The following is a 19,271-nucleotide window of genomic DNA, read 5'->3' on the forward strand; positions in this document are numbered from 1 at the left end:
TAGATATAGATATAGATAGACATATATAGATATTATTGCAGTGGAAGATTTTTACCTCTAAATATCTCTAATTTATTAATTGAAACAGTAACAGGAAGGCAATGAACAGGCTCCCTTTTGTCCTGCTCTCTTTGTCTAACTTCTCGGTTGCTGCAACATCTGTTCTCCAGCATCTTTTCTTAGGACACAGCACCCTTTGGTGAAGGTCTTCTGTCCATGTAATTAGCAGGACAATCAGTGTCATCTGTTCTGTTAGTCAGATCCTTCTCTGCCTAATGGGGCCCTGGCATTTGTTCCCACTGGCAATGTCTCTGTGCAAAAAAAATTAAAGCACATTCATTATTCCAACTTAAGGGCCTAGTTTCTGCGGAGACTCACAAGCATCTGCTAAATGATCAAAGTTCACGGTTCTTACAAGTGTAGTCTCGGCGGGCAGATGACAAAGTGTCATGCTGTTGGTGTGATAATTTTCAAGAATTTTTAAATGTTAGTCTAACAAGCTCCTTATGACAATGATAAACTCACATACTAGACACAGGCTTTGAATTTTTTCTCACTTGGATTATGTATTTGGGGACCAGAGAAAATGTTTTAAAATAAGGAAAGTAGCTGAGCTCAAAGAAAGCTGTTGTTTTTATGGAGGATGATTAGAGAAATATAGCATTGAAGGCCAGGAAAATCATTATAATATTCAGACAGTGCTGACAACGAATTGACAGTAATATAGTTTCATGATCCATGGCCTGGAATTGTAACTACAACAAACAATAATGCATTTTAAATTTTAAAAGTTTTAAAAAGGTAGATTTTAAATATTTTCACCACAAATGGTATATAAAGTGCTGAATCTGTTAATTAGACTGCTTTAATTATGACACATTGGAGACATATGTCAAAACATCATGCTGTACTCTAGAAACATATACAATGATATTTTTAACATCTACTTAGAAAATTGTCAGATAGTGTTCAGAACTCTGAGGAACAACAAATGGAAGAACCACCCCGCACATGAGTTCATAATGATCATGGGCCAGAAAGTCAGGGTTTTACCTCATAATCAGTACAGAACAGAAGCTGTGTATATACATGCAACTACATATACATGTATGTAGTCATCCACCACATAATGAAGTTTTGGCCACAGATGAACAGAATGTACTGTAGCAGTCCTATGAGATTATAAAAGAAATGAAACACTCTCGTGACGTGGTGGCATCAGAATCCTCATGACATGGCACTACAGCCATGGTATAGCTAGGGACATTTGTAGAAACAAATCTACTGGGCCCCAGTGTATGAAAGCATAGTGTGTACCTGTAATCCCAGGTCAAAGAACTTCATCTCCTTACCCAAATCCCATTTAAGATGATGAAAACATCAGATGAATGAAAAATAGGATAAGTTGTTATCAGTGCATAGCAAATGGGACTGGACTAAAGGGGATTCAGGTTGACTTTATTAATATAGTTCAGTTTCCATACAGAAAAGGGTGTATTTCCTGGTATTGGTGTTTTTCTTCTCAAAGAACTCTAGAAGAGCCTCAAGCTCAGAAGCAACCAGGCCCTGGAAAGGGGGGTTTGCTCTGGAATAACTGCTCAAGGGGGTCCCCCCCCCATTTTCTTTACTGGCTGGCTAAAGAATTTGTCCTTGGTAGATACACCATAAAAACAACTATCTAAACGAGGGAATCAACAGAGGCTATTTCATAGCTATGAATATTTGTATAACACAGAAAAGTGAGGCAAACTCTAGGTGACCTTTCAGGTTACCTGAAAGTGCTTAGAGAAACTGAAGAAAAGTGCAAAAGCTCTGCATTGACTAAAATATTAGAGTCCATATCCAAACAAAACTTCCTTTCTTAGACCTTCACAGCTCACCATTTGCCAGCTGACTCTGACACATCTACCAGTACAGGGAGTTCTATGCTTCTGCATGACCCTACAACTTAGCCACACTGTTCTACAGTCTTTCAGAGGAAAAGATTCTTGAAGAGAATTAATTATATAAATATAAGAATGAAAGTAAACAACCAAAGAGCTTTACAGAGAGACTGTATTATTCATGTTTCCATCCCACCCACTAATCAAAATAGGAGAGGTTTATTTGGTTCACGGTCTCAGAGGGTTTAGTCCATGGCTGACTGACTCCCAGGCAGAAAGGGCATGCATGACACAGGGGCATGACAGAGGCAAGGAGCCCGACCCATGGCAGCCTGGAAGCAGAGACAAAGGAGCCACGGTCACACCCTCAGTGACCCCCTTCTTCCAGCCAAGCTCCACCTCCTAAAGGCATATGCAGCTATCAACTTTAGTCTTCTTGTGGTCCAGTCATCTTACTTAAACACATGAAACTTTTAGGGGATATTCTGGCCTAAATCATTACAAAGACCTAACATTAATGCCTTTTATGGTCTATATCTTGATGTTTTCCCAAAGTCTCAAGTATTCGTATGGGGGGTTTTCAGCGTGTTGCATTCGGGGCATGTGAATATGAAATGAGGGGTGTGGTCATGAAAATAGTCCAATGATTGGTTGGCATAGTTTTAGATGTGGGTAACTGGAAAGTTCTACACTGGGTGTGGTAACACCTCTCACTGGGCTTGGAGCTGAAATGGAATAAAAAGGGAGAAACAAGAAATAAGCTTGCTGTTTACTTCTACTTTCTTGCCTGGCAGACCCTGACTACAGACCAAAACCTCTACAAACTACCAGCTAAAAATAAACCTTCCCTCCTCTAACTTGTATGAGCCGGGTATTTTGTCCCAGCAAAGGCAAAGTAACTGAGACAATGGCATAAATCATTGAGAACTTTTGAAACTGCCTGCCCACCATATTCAGAAAGAATCACAAAGACATTGCACTCTGCTAAGTTTTAACACGCCGATGTATAAATGGAACAACTATAAAATACAAAAGGATTTTGAATCTGAAGTTACCATAGCCTTTCTAGTTCAGCTCTTGGAGACTTATCTTCATTTTTTCTTCCCAATTAGTATTGTTCCTCCCTAGTTAGCCAGAGAGGAAGTTTATAAGATACACTTCAACCATCAGAACTATATAACCACTTTTTTAAGTCCCTGGTTTGACTTAAGTATCTATCTTTGGAATCCACATGGGCTCTTACACCGAACAGTCTGTTCTTTTTTATGAACACTGTGCAAAAATTAATATTATTTTCTTGGGATTTAGACCAAAGTAGCAGCAATAAAAAGCCCACATTTTCTGGAGAGAGGACTGGTTACCCCTCACCAACTTGTTATGGTGGCAATTACAACAACCAAAACTTTAAAAGGTACACTTAGTGTCTAATTTCACAAACATAAAACCTATGAAATAGCCTTCTGTAATCAGGCAACGGATACCAAAATATAGAAGAAAAAGATCACAAAATATAATTTCAAGTATTGTAAATCCCATGAACAAATAATTGCTCATAAGCCCAATTTTCAAATAATAACCATGCAATCTTAGAAAGAAGTCATAAAAGTTCTTTCATCTTCTTATACAAAAAGAATGTAGGAAATGCTTGGCTTTTTTCTCTGCCCTGCTTACTGCACCTAATCCATCAAGACTCATGCCTGTATTAGTTTAATAGCAAGCTAAGTCACTGCCCTCCCACCCTTACACTTCACTTCTCCAGGACCATCCCCTTTAGCTCTAAAGGCTTCAGGGTTATATTCCCAAGTACAAATCTGCAGGCTACAATTCTGCTTAAAACTCCTTCAAAACCACCCTATTACCAACAGAGGAAGGTCAGACCTCTCCAGAGAGCCCACCAAGAATGTTCGGCAAGTCTCAGCTCCCCCGCCAGCTACATGTACCCCGCCTTTCCTATGCACTGCTTACAGGGTCTATTTTACTACTCTCAGTGCTCTGAAAAGTCCCTGGCTTCCTCTTCTTAAGAAACTTTGTTTATGCTCTCCCACTGTCAAGCAAAAACTGGACATTTCCTCTGCATCCTCTGTTACCAACAGAGACATATTGTTCTCCAGAGAAAAAAAGTTGACAAACCCTAAAGAGACTGTGTTAACCTCCAGCGCACCATAACGTACCTCTTACTTCCGGTAAAGACATCATGATATGGCACTATTATCACCATTTGGTTCTATACTAGTAAACCACAAGCATATAGAGGACAGGGGAAAAGCCTGATACACAGCGCAGTGCATACTATATATCATGAATGGGAGCCACTTCTGCAACTTCTCAGTAAGTACCCACATGCAAAATCCCTGGGACAGACAACTTAGTGCATCATGAACATTTAAAGTGCCAGAAAGGCTCCCTAATTGACCGTTGCAACCACACTGCCTCCAAAACTGAGTAACACTTGCCTCAAAAGATTACTAATAACAAGGGCAGGCCAAATAGCTCAGCAGATTAAACCACTTGCAAGCAGGCGCAGGGGCCAAAGGTTCCATACCAAGGCCTGCTGTATTGGCCCCGCCCCCAGGGCATGATGAGATGGCAATTAAGACTGAGTGTGGTGGTGTGCACCTATAATCCCAGCTTTTGGGAAGCTGTAAACAGATGGATCACTGAGTCTGATCTAGTAGTGAGACCCTGAACACCCTGCAGACCCTTCCCTAAAATACATTTAAAAAAAAAAAAGATTACTAATAACAGCAACACAGATAACATTTGTAACCAGGCCAAGATTTTTAACATGAATATGTTCAGTTCACTGTTAAAGCAATCCCTTGGATGGGATTCTATTATTTGCCTGCTGATCTAACTGACCAAGAGTAGTAGAGAAGTAACTCACTAAAGATTGTGCAGCAAACCAGTTGTAAAGTCAGAATACAATTCCACAGATCTAGTTCAGTTCTTAACACCATATCACTTTCACTTCAAAACCAATTGTCGGGCTGGGAAGATAGCTTGGCAATCTAAGCGCCTTTGGGGAAAGCACAAGGAACCGGGTTGGATCCCAGATACTCCGTGCCATGCTGGCTCTGCCCCAGGGTGCACCACACAGGCCACTGAGGCCAGACACAGTGGTGGCGCACACCTGTAATCCCAGAGCTGGGGAGGCTGACACAAGAGGATCGCTTCCAGTCCGAGCTGCATAGCAAGACCTTGTACCAAACAAATAAATAGTATTTAAAATATATATATAATTAAAGAACAACTATATAGTTGTATTTTAAACTTGTTTTCAAACTAATCCACACACAAAGCCCTTGTGAGAGACATCAATTAACAGCCTACACAGTTGCAGGTCTATAAAACATGTTTTGGGAAACACTAGCTTAAACCTGATTCTTCTCTTAATTCATTGCTGAATCACATTTGTCTCTGTAGCTGTTGTTCCACAGTACTGACACATAACGAGCAAGCAGCCCACTACAACCAAACCATATTCACCAGATCTGGTTCCTACTAAAATTCTACATAACTAGGATTTATAGGATGAGCCTTGGTAACTGCAATTTCAGTAACCATTTGGGGTTATTTCTAGGCATACCTAAGTTTGAGATTAAATAATTTTGAATTAAATGAAAAAGTAGGGTCTAGTCCTTCTCTGACTGAGAAGTTTGTATCTCAGCAGGAAATCTAATAATCCCAGCTAGTCCTTCTTCCTCAGTTTTCACTCACTGTACTTCTCTTTCCTGTTCTCCCGCCCTTTCCTCTCTACCTTCTGGTCTTTCAGCTTCTTGTTGGCACGTGCTGTGGTGTCCTCTCTCAGCTTCTCATTACGTGGTTGACCTTTCCCTTAAGTGCTAGAAAGGACCTATGTATCTTCTGAGACCTACTTAGAACATCATAATCTCTATATAGTGGAGCTTGTTCCTCTACTATTCTGTGTTTCCTCTATACTATTATCTCTGTTAAGGCATTTAAGGAATTATATTACAATCAGGGATTACCAGATCTTCTTGTACTCTCATAGAATAGAAGTGTTCTGAAGCCAGATGCTAAAATCTTTTTTTTCTCTTTTTATTCTATTTTTTCCCATAATTTTATTGATAAACAGCAATGAGACAGTTTCAAATCAAATTGGTACGACAGTTTCAATAATTAACCTATTGCATACATTCTTCCTAGTGGGTAATTGCTGTACAAGATGCGGACTTGATATCCTAACACCATTAAAACAAATCCCTCTATTCATTAAGAGAATGTAACTATATATCTATCCTAACCACTTTGAATACACAGATACAAAATGGACATTCATCTGTATCCCCTTTTTTTGTTAAGTTTCATTATTTGAATATTATAGGTGTGTAAACTCAGCAAAATATTCTAAAAGAGTCCAGTAGCCCATAATAGCATTGGGTCTTCTGTTTAACTGGCAATGTCAGAAATTATTGACCTGAGTCCCCCACAGCTCAACATAACAGCATGGCTTTACTTCCTATATTTCATCTTCATACTTTTCTACTGGATGGATAAGACCAAGGTAAAGCAGGACCTATGCAACAAGAGTTGTAGCTTTTGGGTCTGAGAAGGTCAGTGAAATGCCCTCAGGATTTATCCTGAGATCCTGTACCTCAGATTGTAGAACCTTTGTCAGTGTCAGCCATGTGGATGAGTCACGGCCATTTCTTGGCCAATGTGCTCTCTGTGAAAGCCTGAGAGAATGTCTTCTCCCCATGTGACTCTCCTTAGGCACACTCTACATCATTGATCACTTTCCTCTTTGGCCCTATAATCTCCTTGATCAGAAAATTTGGGACACTGCCGAGTTACATGACGTTACAGTACAAGTTCTCATATGTCCTGAGTCTTAAGTGACCTTGGAAGGCTAGGGCCAAAATGTTGGCTTTCCTTGCAGCCTTCCTTTTTCTCTAATTTGGTCTGCAAACTTAAGTTGTTAACCATCCAGAAGCCAAGCTTATTATTACCATACAACCTAGGCTGTTAAGCTTAACCTCACTATCTGTCTGCAAATGCTAAATCTTAATTTGTTTCACATTCTTATTACATAAGCTAGGCCTATCCAGGAGAAGACTTCAGTAATTGTCAGCAGAGACATGCAAAAGCATTAGAATTGTTGGTTCTTGGTTCTCACCCAATTTGTTTAAAAAAAAAAATACACATGCTTTACAACAACAAGCTATTTTGTCAGATTTTCTTTTTTTTTTTTTTTTAATTTATGTATTTGGTACAGGGTCTCACTGTGCAGCTTGGACTCGTAGTGATCCTCCCGTTTTCAGCCTCCCCAGCACTGGGATTACAGGCATGTGTAACCACACCCAGACTCTGTCACCAGCTCAGTGCACCCTGGAGGCAGGGCCAGCGCACCATGTGGGATCTGGGATCAAACCCTGGTCCCTGCACTTGCCAAAGCAGATGCTTAGACCACTGAGCTGCCTAGCCAGCCCCTGTCAGCTTTTCAACACAAGCCAAGGTACAGAAAAAACAAAAGGCCATACGGAAAGAAACTCAGTATTGAAGTGCAATGTCAAGTATTCTGACAACTGCACTTACTTCTAGAGATCAAAAATAGACAAATTAATGCAATGTGTTAATTATTGAAACTCTCCTACCAATTTGGTTTGAAACTGTCTCATTGCTATTTGTTTCTCAATAAAATTATGGAAAAAAATAGACAAATTAGAGATGAATTAAGTCAATGATATACCAATTTTAAAATAAATATATTTTGAAAACAATCACAAAACCTGAAACCTTAGGTAACGTAATACGTACATGTTAAAGATAAAAACTTCAACTGGAGACCCACAGAAAAAAATCGAAGCAGTTGATTAAAGTCAACCCCGCTTTTGCACCAAATCTACTCCTTTAAATGTCATTGAATATGTAAGTGGGATTTCATTGGTTCATTTGGCTTCTGTCTCTAGCACTGTGCTGCAGATATCAAAGCACAGTGGACACCATTATGGAGCTACAAATAAACCATAAGTCCCCACTGTCTATCTATCATGACATAATATGATAATTTTTCAATTTTGATACATCACTAATCATATTATATGACTGTGATGGGTTCACTCAGGCCTGATAACCTAGCTCCAATAGGTTTTTTTAAAAAATCAAAAATGACTAAAATTTTGGATTTTGTTTTCACAGACAATGGCCAATTAAGCTTGTATTTTGTCCTGTTTAATCTACACAAAAGACAGGTCCTAGGAAGCATATTTTAACATCCTTCATAGTCATCCTATCTTTGTGCACCAAAGACAGCTAACAGAGAGAAGCAGCACAACATAAATGATATGGTGAAATGTCATAACTATAATCACAGGTTTCCTTAAATCCACTTTTGCTAATTTTATCCAAAGTTAGCATATCAGTATCAATAAGAAAACTTACTCCTACTATGTCATCATTTGTTTAATTATTTTATAATATTCACTTTTAGCAAATAGTATGTTAACCTAAATCAATAAATTTAAATGGACTAAAAGAAGCAATTCATGTCTGAATTGGTGTAATTCACAAACACACAAATTTTTATGAGTTCTGAAAAATATCTGACCCCTCTATTGCACTCAATCTGACAATGCACTCCTCCAATGATAATTTATAAAGCCCAGCTTAGTGGCCCAGACTTCTGTTCCCAGGACTTAAGAGAGCAGAGGCAGGATTGCTGTGAGTTCCAGACCAGCCTGGGCTACACAGTGAGTACAAAGCCAGCCTCAACTATGTAGAAAGACCCTGTCTCAAAAAAAATTAACATTGTCCAAATCATTTTCATTTAAATATACCTCATTAATACACCTTCTTAAAATTGTGTAAAGGAATATCATTTGTATGTCTTAATAATATTGTTTAAAATATTTTATGTTATGAAAGATGTATTGCATTTTTGTAACTTACAAAACAATTTTTAAAATATGACCAAAGGATTGGTATAAAAGAATATCTGCAGGACTGGGGAGATAGCTCAGCTGTCTAAGGTCCTGCCAGGCAAGCTCAAGGACCCAGATCCAATCCCCAGTACTTTCTGCTGTGCTGGCCCCAGAACCCTGGGCACGCCATGCTGGCCACCTAAGCTGGATGTGATGGCACACACCTGTAATCCTAGACTATGGAGGCTGAGACAGGAGGATCACAAGCAGTCCAAGCTGTGTAGTGACACCCTATATCAGAGAGAGAGAGAGAGAGACAGAGAGAGAGAGAGAGAGAGAGAGAGAGAGAGAGAGAGAGAGAGAGAATGTCCACGACCAAAAGTTGCCAGGTTAGTGTCTCTGCCTCTCTTTCTGTAGATTCAATGCAAAAGAAAGAAAAACTCTTCCTCTGCTGGGATTAAATGATGGAAAATCTGTTGCAAAAAACCATCATGGCTTTTACTCTAACTTTTAAAGATGTCAACAATGCAGTTAGATACATGGAGAATGACAAGGCTCTAAGATCCGATAGCATACCAACAAATCTTAGCTCAAAGATTAAGAAAGACACCACTGAGGTGTTCAGAGTTTTCTGGTGACTACCACGTGAATGTCAGGTTACAAAAATGCCCTAATCATTATCAGCTTTCAAGAGGGAAGACTAATTAAGTGACTGCAGCAAACAGGAATTGGTTTTTGTCTCATATCCTGCTAAGATTTTGCTCCAAGTTCTTCTGCTTTGATCCCTGTGAAGCGCGTTCTCTCACACACTCCCAGAATTACAAGGTCCCCATTACTCCACCCTCGACTAATGAGCATTCCAATTCAGGGAGAAATTTTTTGTGCAGTGCATTTGCTGACATTACAGCGCTACCCAACGTTTTACTTTTCTGATTCTTCTACTATTTCCTTGCAAGTTCACCATGATCCAATTAAGTACATTTCAGAAGGTAACGCTGCATGAAACACATTGCCCACCACAATAGTTTTCACCATATATTGCAAGAGAATTGCATGAAAAATACCAAAACAATAAATCAAGCAGTAGATAAAAATATTACAAAAAGAATGCATACAAAGGTATCAAGAGGAAGAAAGGTAAGATTTCTCAATTTCCTAAATGTATCTTGAAGTTTATTACATAGGGCTCAATTTATGAGCTAAGAAACCTCCATAGATCCTTTTAGAGAGGTTAGAAATAGAAGGGAGAAAAGGAAGTACTTTAAGGTAAGAAAATAAGATGCGGAACTAGGAAGAAGGCATCCCTGGAAGACTCCCGGGAAGTCTGGAGCTAGAGGAGAAGAAATAAAATAATTACCTAAAGAAGCAAGTTTCGTGACACCGTAAACTATAACACGTGGGAGAGGGCTGAGCCTACCCAAGCCAGGCCTAACAAGCTTGCTGCTTCCTGACAGCTAAATTGTGTGCATTTGATGTTAAACAGCCTAGACTGAACAACCAAGAACAAAGGAAAATGCTAAAGCAGACACTGGGCAATACAAATTCTACACTCACCACTGTCACTCAACAGCGGTGGCCAGAACTTGCTAGTTGCTTTCGCTTTGAATTAAAGTAATTGTGCTAGAGTACTGTGTCACCAGTTTCCTTCCCAGTCTAACACTCGTGGATACCAGAAGTGCGTATTCTCCCATCACCAACTCCCTTACATAGCGTATACTCTGGACACGTAGAATACAAGAACATGTGCATTCTTGTGTCCTCAACCAAAACTCTTAAGTCATATCCTTCATCTCCCATTCATACACAAATTTTGTAAACCTAGTCCCTGAGTATGTCTCTAGGCTATGACAATAAATATTATCTTCTTGTTAGGCCCATACATACATGCTAAAATATATATGTATATAGTATATAAAATATATACTATTTTCTCAAAAGAGATGTATGAGGCACTTTACATTCAGCACACATAATCATTTTGAAATAGCCTTCATTAACGAGCTCAACAAACTCAAGCATGTGAAGTGTGCTGGAAAGCATACTATTCTCTGTGATCACCCTAATAGACTGGATGGTAAAACAGATTACCGCTGAATAATTTGACACTATTTTGTAAACATGTAAATGTGTTAGGCATATTGTAAATCCTCGAGTGAATCAGACTTTCCCTTCTTTATAAAATGTGGGAAGGGGAAACGGAGGGTGCCTTTGACAGGGTGCTTTTCCAAATGAAAATAAACCTGAGATCATCCAGTTACCCCTGCGGGTATCAGGCTACACACCTGCACTGAGTCTCAGACCTAGGCAGTGACAGAGCCAATCATCTTTACAGGTTTCAGTGACATAGCCACAGCAAAATGATTTCCTGAGATCAATATGTGGTTAAGAGAAAGCTGTTTTCAATGGAAACAGGAAGCTGGGAGCTAGCCCGTTTCTATGGTAACCACAGCAGCAGCTACCCAACAGCTGTAGGGAAAAAAGGGCAGAAAGTTACAAAGAAAAAAAAAAAAAATCAATTCTGGTTTACCTTATTAGTGTGATGGTCCTCAGAGTGCAATCTTAATGGGTACAGACGTTTTGTCCCTTCCTGGTCACTGTGCCAAATCTTGAGCAATAGTTTACCTATAAACCTATCAAAAGTTTACAAGTGGACAGAAGTGTGTATACTGTGTAGTCCGATGGGTGACACTCATTTTTAAGACATTTCTCAGAATGAGGCAAAGGAACTCAGCCTGGGAATGATGAAGCAACTTCTCCAAGGTCATTTTGCTCATGTTAAAATCAGGACTACTAAAAGTCCTTGTAGGTCTCACCCATACAGAGATTCAACTAGGCTTCCACGACTCTCACAATGCCTATGCTCTATTCACTTTCCATAAATTATCGACGACACAAAATTAAAATTAAATACTATCCTTCAACCTTTAAAAAAAAAAAAAAAAAAAAGCACACAGCAGTGCTAATCTGCCATAAAAGAATATCTAGGGCCAGGGACAGAGCTCAGCGGCACAAGCACCTGCCTGACATGTGCAAAGTCCTGAGTTCAATTGCCAGTACCCAAAAAAATAAAAAGCTAAGAATATCTAGATTTCTCTTCTAAAGGAAAACCCTTCAACTTGGGAGGCTGAGGGAGGAGGATCTCTGTTTATTCATGGCCAGCCTGGCCCACTAAGTGAGTTCAAGGCAAGCCTGAACTGTGTAGTAAGACCCTATCTCAAAAAGACAAAAAAGATTTTTAAAAATTTTTAAAATAAAAGAAAACCCCTTCATACTACAAAAACAATTGAATTGAATTTAGGTAACATATTGATAGTTATTGTTTTGCTACTACATATTCCTTCTGGAGATTTGTGTTTATCTTTAGTATTTCTTTTCTTTCTTTCCTTCTTTTTTTTTTTTTTTTTTTTGTGGAACCAGGGATTGAACTCAGGCCCTTGCGCTTGCCAGGCAAGTGCTTATTCCACTGAGCCATCTCCCCGGCCCCTATTATTTCATTTAGGCATATTTTTAAAGATTGTTGTAGTACGGAGGATATAATTCAGAAGTCCAAAAATTAAGACTTGAGTACCACTTTTACTTTATGTGTAACTATAAAAATTAATGATAGTAGACACATTTTCAGATGGAAAAGGCTGAGACATATATATGTATGTACATATATATAGCTTTTCCTGTTTTCATTTACTTTGAAAATGAATTTCTTGGGGCCGGGGAGATGGCTCAGTGGAATAAGCACTTCCCTGGCAAGAGAAAGAGTCTGAGTTCAATCCCCGGTTCTGCAAAACAAAAAAAAAAAAAAAAAGAAAGAAAATGAATTTCTTGACAAGAAAGAATAAGTTCCTTGACTATCATGTAATTTTACCAATTCAAGTCTACAGGTAAATTCTTAGCAAAATATTATAGAAAAAAAAAAAAGCATACTTAACCTGCCCAACTACATTCACTTTGGCATGAATAATGCGTTTCATACATCAGAACACCTTGTGTGGGATCAGACAAACCAGTGAAAATGCAATTGACAACTGAAGTTACTTATTTCTTTTTGAGATTCACTGAATCAGTTAATCTCCGATCCTACTCAATGTTTAGTATATTTCAACTTAATTACACAACATTTATTTGTCAGCTGTACAATTAGTGGCATGGAAAAGGTCAAAAGACATTTCAGTGCTTGTAAGGCAAATATAAATACACCAGATTATTGCAGCAGGAGCTTGGGGTCTCATTATCACATAGGTGACCATGACTTGTAATTAATACAAAAGGAACAAAGAAACTTAGCCATACCCCAAACTGTTTGGTTTAAGTAGTATATACATCATATTGTAAAAAAAAGAGAGCCTATGATACTTTGAAAATGGAAAGATCAGGGGCTGGGGAGATAGCTCAGCAGTCTAAGACCTGCTTGGCAAATGTAAGGTCCCAAGTTTGATCCCTGGCACCACACGCCACACTGGCCCCAGAACCGGGTGTGGTGACACACACATCTGTAATCCCAGTGATGGGGAGGCTGAGACAGGAGGATCACTACAAGTCTGAACTGCATAGGGAGACCCTGTACCAAATAAATAAATGAATAAATAAATTAGAAAGATCAGGATTAAAGAAGTTCTCATATCAAAAGTTGCTATTTTATTTTTTTCTCATTAACATGAATGAAAAAAAATTTTTAAAGTTCAAGGCTCTACTTACTGAGATAGCCAAGCTTGCCTCCTGGTTGTCAATTGAATTTTCTTTAATTAATTGCTTATTATAAAATGAAGAGATCGGAAAGATGTTGAACCCTGAGAACGCAGAAGCCAGGAAAGAAAAGTCTTATAGGCCATATTTACGCATTTGAATTTTATCTGGAAATTTATGATACCTATTAAAGATTTTAAGGGGAATTGTTCTGACAACAATGTATAGAAGATGGATTCAGTATGTTGAAGATAGCTGAACACACTGAACCCTAACCGTAAGGACTATGATCAGTACTGTGAATGACAGGTCGAAGTAGGGCGAAACTCCAGAGGACACACGGGTGAATATTTGACAGCAGAGTAAGAACAGCTGGGGCATGGTTTTTCGAAGCTCATAATTAGAAAAAGTGAATGAAAAAAAGGATAAGTTGATACCCCCTTTCCTGATATAGTTATGTAGATGTATAGTGGCTCAGTGCACCAGGATAATACATTGGCGAGCAACTCTGATTTTATACCATTTTATTTTTCATATAAAGCTAAGAGGGAAAAGTGAGAGGACAGACTAGAACAAGGAGCAACTAACCTATAGCTGGCAGGGAAAACCATGGGACATCCATCCACGTGCCTGGAGAACGCGTACATTAGAGTGAGAAACAAAGGAATTGCGGGTAAGAACCTAAGGCAACATCAATGTAGTTGATGAAGGAAAAGGAATGGAACTAAATGAAAATGAGTGGCCCTATTAACAGGAGAAAAGTGTAATGAGCATGACCTCAAAGGAGAAGTGAATGTCAGATGGTCAGGTACACCAGGGGCTAGGAATCAATCGGAAGAAGCGGGGAGAGGAGTTAAAAAGTACAACACGTTTCTAATGACATAACGACTAGCAACGTTTCAAGCCCAGATTGAGCCAGGATAGCGCCGCCCGGTTCAGGTTGGCTTTGACTTCTCCCTTCTTGTCCCCAGCCTCCCTCCCACAGAGCTGATGCTTCAGGGATGCACCCCTCCGCCCAGCTAATACCAGGATTCCTGAGATGAGCACATCACCGCAGTTGTCATCAAAAAAAGTGAGACTTTTTTGGAGGAAAGTGTATCTTTAATATCTTGAGAAGTTTGTTGGCTGTTACCTTGTTTCTTCAATTCCACCAGTATTATCATTTGGAAATGTTTTATTATAAATTAAGTAGTGAGCTTACTGAGGACAAAGAGCTAGCATATCTTCTTCATATACTCGTACATCATTGAGTAGTCTCTGGTCTAAAGTGCCTGTAGGACCAATATTCATTAAATGAACTATCTAAAAATAGTATTAATTGGCAATAATATTTCATGCACAAGCTATGTTTAGCCATTAATTAGTATTATCCAGAATAACATTTACAAACTAAAAATAAATACATTTTCATTCTTTGATTTCAATACGTAACTCAGATGTCTTACACTATAATAATTTTTAAAAATCAAATGTTATGTTTAATGCTAACAAGTATTAGTGTAACTCAGTTTGGGCAAGAGATACAGACTAGCAGGGTCTGGGATCTGCTCAATAGAATAAGCACTTCCCCAGCAAGCGCAAGGGCCTGAGTTCAATCCCCTTAAAAAGAGATACAGACTACCCCATAAAAACTTAATCAAACATTTGAAACTTTGAATCCAATTTGAGATATTGAATTTTAAATTTAGTTGCTGTGAGGGAGTGTATTTTAGTAATTCTCTGGAAATTAAACAACCGAACATGGTAATAAAGTGAATAGTTCAGGATTTGAAGTGACAGATTTACTACTGCAAGTCATCTATAATCCAGGACCATTGCGCAACGCACACAAATGGCATATTAAATACAATTCAGTAAAACATATGCGAAGCACCTAGACCCACATCAAAGAGCTGAACTCTGAAGTGTGAATACATAGATGTTGTTCTTTTGTTGTTTTTTTTTATTTTTCAAATGCTCTTTAAAGGTAAAAGGTGAAAGATCAATCTGCCAATCATAGATATGTGTATATTACCAAAAAAGGCTACTCTAAAACTGAACTGAATGCAATCATCTCCTGTCTCCACCAAAGGAAGGGAGGGAGGGACGGAGGGAGGGAGGGAGGGAGGGAGGGAAATGAAGTGCTAGGAACATACAACTGTTCTCAACTCTTCAGTATTAGAAATAAATCTAATAAAATATTTTCTGATTCTAGTATCTTATACTATTTTTAACTTTCAGAAAGGTCTAGAAGTTGAAGGATACACCTATCCTTACAATGTCTTCAGAGGAAACCATCTACAAAAGTCATCTTCTTCTAAAACCGAAATATTATAATAACGAATATTTTCACAGATGCATATATCCCTCTCTTTGTTGTTTGAGAATATCACTCACTGGCATCAACACAATAATCCCTCCCTTCTTAATACCATTTTCTCCACTACAGGTTTCCATGACAACATATATTTGAATTTTTATACAGTTCTGTATTTTTGTGCTGTTCTTCAGGGTAAGAATTCATAAGTATAAGATTTAAACTTATTTTACAAGTTAACTTCGACAGTTTAGATTTCTCAAATATGTATTTACATCCGTAGATCAGGGAGCATGCTAACCAACAAAGGACAAAAATATAGTGTTATGAGATTCTTGACGAGTTCCTATCACTAATGTTTTAAGTAACAAAGTTAGAAATAACATACATGTACTTAATTGTTAATCTTCTTAATATAGGGAAGGGTAAAGAAAATGAAGAAGTACAAAGAGCAAACTGAAAAAGAAATTCAGATGGTTAAAATTATTTATTCGACATCTTCACTAAAATAGAACCTAATGTAAAAAAAGTAAGAGTTCATAAAAGTGTAACTTCTAAGAGTCAGACTTGTAGCAATAAGAACACAGCTGAGGGGCCTGGGGAAATAGCTCAGTGGAATAAGTGCTTGCCTGGAAGGCTCAAGGTCCTGAGTTCAATCTCTGGTACCACCAAAAAAAAAAAAAGAACACAGCTGAACCAAACCACTTCGTAACTGATTTCTGATCTTCATACTCATAGCCATGCAAAAGATATTTTCATCCTGCAACCTCTTAGTGGAAATCTATTTATCAAAGTAGTCAAGTAATACTGTCAGCTTGTTTTCTGAACTCCTTTTTAATAGAACTGTACCTTCTGCTATAGGCAATCCATAGTAATGTGAAAAATGATTCCCCTAAAAGAAAGCAAATTATTAGATACTGACTTGTCAATAAAAATGGAAAGTTTCAACAGGAGTCATTTTAAGAAGTCAAATCAAATCTTATGCTTTTATTCTATTGTTGGGTGGTACAATGAAAAATTCTAGCAGCCAACGTCCTAAAATATGCATATTGTAAACGGTCATAAATGACCTTTCAGAATTAGAACTCTAGTAAATGTTTTAATTAGTCATGAAATCTCAAAAGCAGCATGATCTGCAGAGATTTCACAATCCAATCAATTATAATCAGTGGTTTTGGTGGAAAGGCCTAGAAAAGGGTGTCACAAGACCTCTAGAATAATTTTGGCTCTGCTCTTAACTTGATGTCTGACCTTGGCCATCAGTCATTATCTGAGTGTCCGATTTGCTCATTTACAAAATACAAGGTCTTGACTAGGTTTTTACGCTCCGTGATTCCCATTCTGGCTTCTACTTGTTCTTTGACCTTGTGTTAATCTCTAGTTTTCTCTCCTAAAATAAATGCATGTCAAATCCTTAATATAATTACAATAAAACCTAGATAAGATTTAAAGCAAAACCTTTTAAAGTCACTGATAGACTCTTTAGGTCAATAATCAATGAAATCAAATTCCATGGCAATGATAAAAGTTAAACTGTCTTACATATTTTGCTACGTAACCTAGTTCAGAATAAAATTTAACATAAAACACGAAGATACCACGGAACCTTATCATGAGCAAAGATAATATGCATTTTGTCTTTTTTGTACCAAACAATCTGAAAAAATAATCACATAACAAACCTAAAACCAAATCTAGTTCATCTTCTTAAGCATCAAGTGGAAAGCGCACTGTGGCATTCAGCTGGAAACCAAACCAAGCAACACAGATGTAACGGTCATGAGACGATGATTTGACTTAAATGCATGCACTTTTTTTCAGGACACAAACTCTTTTTGGACTTCTAGGCTGATCTTAAAAGCAAGACTCCAAACTTGAAGTTATTGATTCTATATTTAAATGCATAAGTGTAGACATGCGTGCAAATGCCCAACCCACGAAAGGGGGACAGTTGCCTCATCTACTCCTCACTGAAAACATTATTTTCAGCCTCCAAAATGATATCAGGAGCAGCACTTTCTCTGAATAGTTAGTAGATAGCCAGCTGCATCACATGGAAGAGACAAGGACTTCTGACATGCAAAAAAAAAAAAAAAAAAAGACTGTAATGAGGACAAAGTAAAGCTTAAAGTATTCCCATTCTGCCCAGCGGGTGGTGTCTCTTCTGGGCGGCAGGGCTATCCACACACATACAGTCACCAAGATTTCACTAAATCCACTACTTGGTTCTCATGCATAATTAAAACCCATTCTCACACTGTATAATTTTTCTTTATTTGTATTTCCTTTAAACCGAAGAAATTAACTGGGAGTCAAGGACGGCTTAAATTAATCAAAGACAGCTGTCAGATGCCAGGTATGCTAAAAACCAATATGAAAAACCGAGGCTGGGGTCACAGGATGGAAACTGTAAGCTGTAAATGGAATTACTTAGATTTGGAGAGTTGGCAACCTGTCAGGTACATAGACTCAGCCCAAAAAGAAAGGCCGCATACTCAAAGCTTCAGGGTGCAGGCGGCTCTCGGAGGTCAGCTCACTAAGGCAAGCAACCCCCATACCTACTCTTCTCCCTCTCAGAAAGAGAGGTCACACCTTATTCTGTCCACAAAGTGAACCTCCTGGAGCAGCCCCCTGTGTATCTGTACTCTATGTCCCCTTCCTGTGTCCTCAGACTAGACCCCTCATTGGAACCACTGCCTGGGTGCACCAGATGTGAAGGACAGTCAGGCCTCGCTGCAAATGTCACATCAGGACGGCCAAGAGGCCCCAAGAGGCATCCAAGCTAAAGGAAAAGGTTGGAACAAAAAAGTAAGGAAATAATTCGAAATGAAGGTCCCAGACTTGTACAGACTTGTTGTCCTTTACCCTTCAGATCCCACCTGCCACAGTGAATTCCAGTTTGAAATGGGAGGTCAGGAGTGGGACAAAGGGAAGGCGGGGGTATGGGGCCCAGGGCCCAGGGTTTACCTTGCCCCCCCGTACAGCCTGGAAACCCATCTTTTGGGAGCATCTGCTGTCTTCTCCCTCTCCCCCTCATCCCAGGCAGGGGCCCTTAGTGGAAAAGAAGGAAACTTGGGAAAGCAGCGGGCAGAAGTTGCAACGGCAGGGAAGCGTCGCTTCTGGCCTTACCCTGGCGGCTCGGGACGAGTAGGGGTCCTCGAAGAGGGCCCACATGCGGGGCTGCAGCCTCCTCCAGCGGCCGGCCTTGCCGTCGGGCCCGCCGAGCGCCGCCGCGTCCTCGATGCCCAGCCGCTTGGCCGCCAGGTCCTCGTCATCTCCAGGGTCGCCGCCCGCGAGGAGGTCGGGGGCCTCGAAGATGTCGAGCGCCTCCTCGGCGTCGCGGTGCTGCCGGTAGGTCATCCAGCAGCAGGGCTCCACGTCGGTCTCGTCGATGCCCCAGAAACCCAGCTCCTCCTCGAAGAGCGGCCCGCACACGTCGGCCGGGCAGTGCAGCTTGCCGGTGCGGTAGTAGTTGAGCACGTAGGCGAAGACGCCCGGGTGCCGGTCGAAGAAGAACTCGCGGCCGCCGCC

At 39.5% G+C, this 19,271-nt stretch overlaps 1 protein-coding gene across 1 annotated transcript in view; it reads right to left on the reverse strand.

The window, feature by feature from the left end:
* The window catches only part of Kcnc2 (potassium voltage-gated channel subfamily C member 2), a 203,094-nt gene that overhangs the window by 182,386 nt on the left and 1,437 nt on the right, over positions 1–19,271 (reverse strand). The window contains exon 2 of the mRNA XM_023716345.1: positions 18,870–19,271. This exon is cut by the window's right edge and continues 310 nt beyond it. Coding sequence (XP_023572113.1) covers positions 18,870–19,271 — 402 coding nt within the window. The remainder of the gene's footprint in view (positions 1–18,869) is intronic.

The sequence above is a fragment of the Octodon degus genome, unplaced genomic scaffold (genome assembly GCF_000260255.1).
Source record: "Octodon degus isolate 3935 unplaced genomic scaffold, OctDeg1.0 scaffold00047, whole genome shotgun sequence".
Lineage (NCBI taxonomy): Eukaryota > Metazoa > Chordata > Mammalia > Rodentia > Octodontidae > Octodon > Octodon degus.